The sequence below is a fragment of the Lytechinus pictus genome, chromosome 7, assembly GCF_037042905.1.
Source record: "Lytechinus pictus isolate F3 Inbred chromosome 7, Lp3.0, whole genome shotgun sequence".
NCBI classification, from domain to species: Eukaryota; Metazoa; Echinodermata; class Echinoidea; order Temnopleuroida; family Toxopneustidae; genus Lytechinus; species Lytechinus pictus.
Window position 1 is genome coordinate 43,095,029 of NC_087251.1, and position 8,301 is coordinate 43,103,329.

General features: G+C 35.1%; 1 protein-coding gene across 2 annotated transcripts in view; it reads right to left on the bottom strand.

Annotated features, from left to right (window-relative positions):
- LOC129264378 (crooked neck-like protein 1) overlaps positions 1-8,296 on the bottom strand; it is a 31,790-nt gene extending 23,494 nt beyond the window's left edge. The window contains exon 1 of one of the 2 annotated variants that reach the window (XR_010294232.1): positions 8,119-8,283. Coding sequence is in view for 1 of the 2 variants with exons in the window: in XM_064102758.1 (XP_063958828.1) it covers positions 8,119-8,160 (42 nt within the window). In the remaining variant the exon portion in view is untranslated. Of the gene's footprint in view, positions 1-8,118 lie in introns of both variants that reach the window. The other variant, XM_064102758.1, reaches the window with a different exon arrangement.
- Between the last annotated feature and the right edge of the window lie 5 nt (positions 8,297-8,301).

The following is an 8,301-nucleotide window of genomic DNA, read 5'->3' on the forward strand; positions in this document are numbered from 1 at the left end:
CCATGGTGAAGTCCCTTATTTGTGCTGTAAGTTTGTAAATGTCAAATGGGCCTCTGGGGTTAGTTGGAACAAAATTAAAGGGGCTTTTTGGAACATGTTCCAACTTACCCCAAACATAATTATGAATAAAAACATTGGATATGAGAAAAAAATGTATACAGTATTTCACACTCTTTTGAACATGTCTTGTAAGCCATGCTTATGTTTCTCAGTTAGGTCTGAGTGTGCATTTAAGGCCTATTATAAGCCCCTAATTCAATATCAACCCTTATCAAACTGGGGGGGGGGTCAATTTGAGCCCCCGCCCCTCGACAAATTTTGTCACTATGCTGTCGCGCGAAATTTTTTGACCGCACCGCTCGCTGACTTTTTACTTTCAAGTCTTGCGCATCATTCAAGACCAAATTAGCGATGCCCGGGTGCGCGGTTTTGTATGTGCATGTCGGAACCAAAATTGCTCAAAAAAGTGATTCCATACATGTACAAGGTCAATGCAAATTGTGTTTTTCATGGTCAATTTAGGGCAAATTTCATATGCTTATTTGCATAATTAATTTAAAATATAAACAATTATTAAACAATTGTCATGTAAATTTGATGCAGAAGTACATGAAACTGCTGATACACTTAATTGCATGTAAAATCAAACACACACAAATACGCGGATTTCTACTACACAGTTGGCTTGCGTGAGTGGCTGTACAATAGAAAACAAATTTTAACAAATCAGAATACACACCTTTTTATATTTTGAACTTGAAAAAAATAAAGCAAATAAGCTAAAACCATGTGATATCACAGTTGTAAATAGTTTTAGTATAATTCTTAATTGACCATGCAGTGTTCCACCAGAAATATTGCCGCCGAGATCGCACATGTTCTATCTATCGCAACGGCGGGAAATTTGACACCCTTCCAATATGGCTCGATCCCAAAAATCTGACATATCGGCAGATTGAAGACGTCTGATGCTCAGAGCCGAAAGAGGTCCGTTTGGTAAGTAAATTATCATTATTTACAGATTTCTATATCAAAATTATTGATAGCTAATAATTAAAATCGGCATTTGCACAGATAAAATAGGGAGACCGCAAGATGTTTCTATCTCATCAACCACTTCATTAAACTGTTTGATTTTTTCAGATCTTGATGAAAATAGTGCAAAATAGAAATTTACCAAATTTCGTAGTAATCCATGAATCGGTTTTTGGGTAATATTAATAATCAAATGAATTTCGAATGAAATTCAGCCAAATGCTCCCAATAGGCTCTGTAGAATAATCTGTCACAACAACACACACACAGCTGAAACACACAACTACACACAGAGTGCAGATATTTTGTGTGCAGTTTTGCATTGGGCTTTCTGGAGTAGTGGGGGAAGGAAAGGAAAAGTTAGACCTCTGTCGCGTTCGTTCTTGGTATCGATCGGCCATTTTGTTTTCAATATTGACAGGAAGAGAACGAACGAGACAGAACTTTTCCTTTCTTTTGAGGGTCCAGTTTGTGCCTTGATGTCAGGATTCTGTGTCACAATAGACGTTCATCCATATAATTGAGGTAAGTGCATAATTTATTTTCCCCCTTTTATTTGGTGTGCTATTGCGACCCCATTCTACCCCATTTTGGAGAGCATTTGTCTGCCTAGTATTACACGGACGAGTCCTGGGCTCCGGCCCGCTTTGCGGGTCGGTGAGTGCCATTCTGCCAAGATGCGGGCCGGAGCTCCCTGGGTTAGGTAGTAACCACTCATTCAATGAACAAGGTTATGATATAACCTTGTTCTCAGTTACATCTCCATGTGTGGCAAAATAAGGGTGGCAATTTTGGCTTATTTTCTCTTTTTCTAAGGGACAAATGCTTGATTTTCTTATACTGTCAGTTTTCAATAAAGCTATTCATCATAAAACTTGGCTCTTGTGTAAATTTGATTCTTTGAATTATTTTTTCTTAATTAAAAATAGAGATTGAAAAATGAAAATTTTCTTGCCATATTACTTTCCACCAATAGAGGGCGTACACAAAAATATGCCAAAAATACAAGTTTTTGAGTGCTCTGGTGAATACAAAAATTACTAATGAAAAATAAATTGTAACTATGGAAATTAATAATTTTGATCACAAAAGTGATATTTTAAAGTGTGTGCTATGTACAGCATTGGCATACCATAGTCCTACCTGTAGATTCTCCACAGGCAGGATGGTTGCAAATGTAAAGTAGGTTATTTGGAGCATTTTATTTTCTTTAATTTGATACCAAAATTAGGGTGTCTTTGTGAATTTGAGGAGAAATGACATTCAGACTGACAGAAATGTAACATTTTTGAAAAAAAAATCCAATTATTGGCTGCAAAAAAGAAGAATGAAATTAGGACAATTTTCAGCATTTCTCTGCCATAGACTGTGTAGTTAAGAAATGGACACACACAATTCCAAATTTTTAGCTTCCGAGAGCTGTTATAAATTTATCATTAATGCCAAAAACTTGTCCATAAAGAGTCCAATATAATTTTTTATGCTCTTTCTGATGGTATGATTTTTATAAAGATTTGGAAACCAGATCACAATGAAAAATTGCGACAAAGCGAAAAAAAATCGTTAGAAAACGCATGGGGAAATGGCAATCTCAACACACACACAAATAAGGGTTTGCAATTAATCTCTAAATCCTTATTCAAAATGATCATATATATGATCATTTTGAATAAGGATTTAGAGATTAATTGCAAACCCTTATTTGTGTGTGTGTTGAGATTGCCATTTCCCCATGCGTTTTCTAACGATTTTTTTTCGCTTTGTCGCAATTTTTCATTGTGATCTGGTTCGTTTTAAACGGTGTGTTTTAAAACATGTTTTAAAACGCGTTTTAAAACACCCGTTTTTTTTTACAAAAAAAACGTGTTTTAAAACACCGCATAGACTTGTGTGTTATAAATTTGCATGGATGTAATTTTAGATGAATGTTTTTTTTTTATACTGTTATTTCTGAAGTGGTGTATTATTTTCTTCTAACTAAAACTCTTTTTCAACACCACTCCTTTTCTCCTCTTTCTCTTTCCCCCTTCATTCTTTCTTTCTCCATTGCTTTGTCATGTTCCTCTTCTCCCTGTTCAATTGTGCACATCAATCCATATTAAGATTATTCTCATTTTAACAAACATATCTGAGTGTTGTGCTCACTTTTTGGACAGGGAAAGAAACACTTTAAAATGAGCTCAAATACATGTACATGTAATAGAAGTACTTAAATGAAATGGAAGTGTTGCACAAGCACAATAATATTTTACAGATAGACTGTAAACCTGACATACTCTTGAGACACACCGTACACACAAAAGCAGGTAAAACTTTGTGCTTCGTAAAGATGAAGAAAGGTACTTTAAACAATATAAGATAATCAGCTAGCAAACCTTAACCCTAACAATTCCAGGGGACATTAATGGCCCCTAAAAAATTTGGGGATGCATGCATGGGTATGCAGTTATGATATACACCACAATTGCATATTATCAGATCCCGAATTGCTCAAAAACAAGATTTCATGTATACACCCAATGTGAGTTCTTGCCAATATTTGAATCTGTATCATTATTTTTACTTATTGTTAATGATTGGAAAATTATTGCCAAAAATTTATATTTGTAATAAAAAAAGTTTTAAAAATCTGCACATAAGTTAAAAAGTAAAAAAAAAACATTACCGGTATTAACCTAGATAGACTGGGCTATTTAGTTTCCTAGAAGACTGACGGGGGCCTTATGACCTGGGCCGTCAATCGCGGGATCACAATGAAAATTGGCACATGCATTACCCATGGCATAATCTAAAAAACTATAAATCAAATTGTGCATAAATCTCATTGCTAATTTATGTGTAAAATCAAAAGTTTGCTCTAATTAACTAAATAATGCCCCTGAAAAAGTGAAATGCTCATTTTTGGTTCACAGACTCTTTATAGGAATCTGATCAAATGTTCTTTAAAAAAAATTCAACATCACATTTATTTTCTTATGTATTTTATTTTTTCAATGGAAATAGTAAGGGGCTATATTTTGACCGTAAACAAGGTGAAATTAATTGATTTTCATTGGTAAAAGGAAACTAATGACACATTTATGAATTTTGGCTAAAAACATTATTTGCATTGGATTTGTACAAGAATTCACGTTTTTGAGCAATTTTTGGTCTGCATGCACTTACAAAATGTTGTGTAATTTCGGAACCGCATACCAGGGGGTTGCAAAAGTTGCGTGAGACTCAAAAAAGGAAAATCTGAGTGAGGCGGTAAAAAAATGCGCAGCAGATTTATCGCGAAAATGAAATAAAGCATATTGATTTACCGGTTATGAAATTAAGCTTTGAAACCCCATGTACGTCAATTTCTTCCATTGTGCAAATTTATCGCGAAAAATGACAAGGGGGGCTGAATCAGCCCCTCCCAGTCTTTTTAGGGTTAAAAAAACATTCTATAGTAGGCCTATACTGATTTTTTTTTTATATGATCAGAATTCCTGAATTAAAAAATAAATAGTTCAAGGGCTTTATAATTTTATTTATAGATTTGAATAGAATTTGTATTTCATGCACTAAAATTGGTATAATTGATTCAAATGAAATAAAGCATAACTGTAATGAAATTAAGCTTGAACCCCATGTACGTCAATTTCTTCCATTGTGCAAACTCTTCTTGCCCCCCCCTTGACAAGACTCAATATATATCGGGAGTCGGGACTACATGTATATGTACATGTATTAGAAATAAAATATCAACTAACTTTTTTTTGTAGGCATTCAATTTCCATGAGTTAGTAATTTTTGGGGAAATATGAACTTTTCTGTTGGAAATTCATTAAAAAAATTGTGGTCATCTCTTATTTAAAACATCAAGAGCTTAAATCATACTGTATTAAGTGTATAGTTTAATTGATTTACAGAAAATTGCATCATTCGTTGAAAAAAAAACGTTTTAAAACGATTCAAAACGTTTTAAAACAATAAAAAACGTTTTATTTGTTTTTTTTAATAAAAAACGTTTTTTATTACAACCCTGCTTACTATCAAAAGAAGCCCCTGAATTTTCTCTTTCCATACATGCCAAACACAAGTTAATAATCAATTCAGATAACATTTTTCTAGCAGCCTGAACTTCCCGAAAAAATGTGCCATATTTTCCCCTAAATCCATGAAATCAGCCTGTTTTATGCTGACACTTTTCAGTATGGCTTCAGACACCCTACCAAAATCATCTAATTTGGATAACGGGATCATATGTCAGAAATGCGTTGAACTTTGATTTTTCTCTCAAAACCATGACCATTTTTGGGTGTTGTGAATGCGGTGAAAAGGGCAAAAAATTTTGCTGTGTGCAGTAAAATTTGTACTTCCCCAACGTTACGGACGCGAGCGTCGCGTAACGTTGGGGAAGTACAATAAGAAACAAGATGGCGGCGTAAACATCGGGCAAGTCTCTTCCGTCTTTTCACAATATTTTTTCATTTTTTTGATGAATTCTTGTTTTAAAAATAACAACGAGAGTGTAGAAATGTCGGAAATGAAGTTTTATCCAATGTATGGTAGGGGGTCCTAAAGCTACGCGGGTCCTAAAGCTATGCACCACTAATCGCGCATGCAGTTTTTAATGGCAAATGCGCACTCTGTGTGTGGAACTGTGACTGCAGTGTGACGAACGATTCCTATTCATTTTCTTCTACAGAGGCTGCAGTAAATCTCTAAATGCAGAGAAAACCAAAAACTTTTTGGAATTTTAGAGTTATATTCACTTAAATTTCATTTTATCCTAAAATATTATGAATATATTCTAGAAATTGAGGCACAGGAAATACTATTTTTTTGCATGATAAATCGAGTGCGTAGCTTTAGGACCCCTTCTACATCGGGTGGCGAAATCAAGGTGTTCGGAAAGGGAAATTATAAGATGGCAAATATAGCGATCTTAAACGCTTATATATAAGCGTCGAAATTTGTAGCCATCTCCTTGTATTAGTCTATATTATACGACGTGTCAAATTGTAGCGAACTAGTTCGCTATTTCCAGATCTCCTCTATATATATATACACGACGGGAAATTGTAGCGAACTAGTTCGCTATTTTCCAGATCTCCTCTATATACATACGACGGGAAATTGTAGCGAACTAGTTCGCTATTTCCAGATCTCCTCTATATATATATATACACGACGGGAAATTGTAGCGAACTAGTTCGCTATTTTCCAGATCTCCTGTATATACATACGATGGGAAATTGTAGCGAACTAGTTCGCTATTTTCCAGATCTCCTGTATATATATATACACGACGGGAAATTGTAGCGAACTAGTTCGCTATTTTCCAGATCTCCTATATATACATACGATGGGAAATTGTAGCGAACTAGTTCGCTATTTTCCAGATCTCCTCTTAACGACGGGAAATTGTAGCGAACTAGTTCGCTATTTTCCAGATCTCCTCTATATACATACGATGGGAAATTGTAGCGAACTAGTTCGCTATTTTCCAATTCTCCTCTATGTATACGATGGGAAATTGTAGCGAACTAGTTCGCTATTTTCCAGATCTCCTCTATATATATATACACGACGGGAAATTGTAGCGAACTAGTTCGCTACAATTTCCCGTCGTATGTATATAGAGGAGATCTGGAAAATAGCGAACTAGTTCGCTACAATTTCCCATCGTATGTATATAGAGGAGATCTGGAAAATAGCGAACTAGTTCGCTACAATTTCCCGTCGTTAAGAGGAGATCTGGAAAATAGCGAACTAGTTCGCTACAATTTCCCATCGTATGTATATACAGGAGATCTGGAAAATAGCGAACTAGTTCGCTACAATTTCCCGTCGTGTATATATATATAGAGGAGATCTGGAAAATAGCGAACTAGTTCGCTACAATTTCCCATCGTATACATAGAGGAGAATTGGAAAATAGCGAACTAGTTCGCTACAATTTCCCATCGTATGTATATAGAGGAGATCTGGAAAATAGCGAACTAGTTCGCTACAATTTCCCGTCGTTAAGAGGAGATCTGGAAAATAGCGAACTAGTTCGCTACAATTTCCCATCGTATGTATATATAGGAGATCTGGAAAATAGCGAACTAGTTCGCTACAATTTCCCGTCGTGTATATATATATAGAGGAGATCTGGAAAATAGCGAACTAGTTCGCTACAATTTCCCATCGTATGTATATACAGGAGATCTGGAAAATAGCGAACTAGTTCGCTACACGCTACAATTTCCCGTCGTGTATATATATATAGAGGAGATCTGGAAATAGCGAACTAGTTCGCTACAATTTGACACGTCGTATAATATAGACTAATACAAGGAGATGGCTACAAATTTCGACGCTTATATATAAGCGTTGAAGATCGCTATATTTGCCATCTATAAAATACCGGTTCGGAAAACACGGCGGGATTTTCGTATTAGTGAGTTTTGCGATATTTTCTTCTTGGTTAATGATCTTTAGAATGTTTGCCACAAATTAGTGAAAGATATTTGTTGAAATATTAAAATTGGGATAGTTTTTATTGTTTGAAAACAAAGTGCGTAGCTTTTAGGTCCCCCCATCATACATGATTTAGAATTAGAGCTAGGCCTAGAAGGCTAGATCTTTTAGAAGGAAAGTAGAAATCTCGGGGGTGAAAGTTTCAGGTTTTGGCTTCCATTGTGTGGGTCTATGGGATAGAAGGCCTGGCTTCGTACGAGAGTGACCTTACGTTAGTAAATGATTTTTACTCTCTAACTTTGAAGCCGCCTGGCTACCCCATCCTAAATAATTATGCAATTCTGTTAACCATCATCATTTTTTCAATTTGCATTTTTATTTTTTAATGGAAATATTCAACATTTATACTAAGGAAATAAACACGATTTTTATTTGATTCAATTATTTTTTGTTGTTGGCCACTTTACTCTAACGTTACATGTAAATTAAAGAAAAACATCAATGACGATACGAGTTTACCCTAACTTTATCCTGACCGGAATAACAACTGATCTTTGTTCACATTCATAGCGTGTTATATTTTTTGGAGAAATTGCAATCAATTATTTAGTTATTATTGAATGAAGCAATTTAAAGGAAACTTACCTTCGCAACTTTGGGAACTTTACTTTTGCTAGAAGAAGCCATGTTTATGATAGTATGAGCGTCAAGACCATGAAAATCGTCGATTAGTTTCAAGTTTTTTCAGTTTTTTTTCCTCGGAAGCGAATCTACAAAAAGCAGTTAGACGGAGATGGCGCTTTGAAATATGGCTTGTTCGAGTAAATA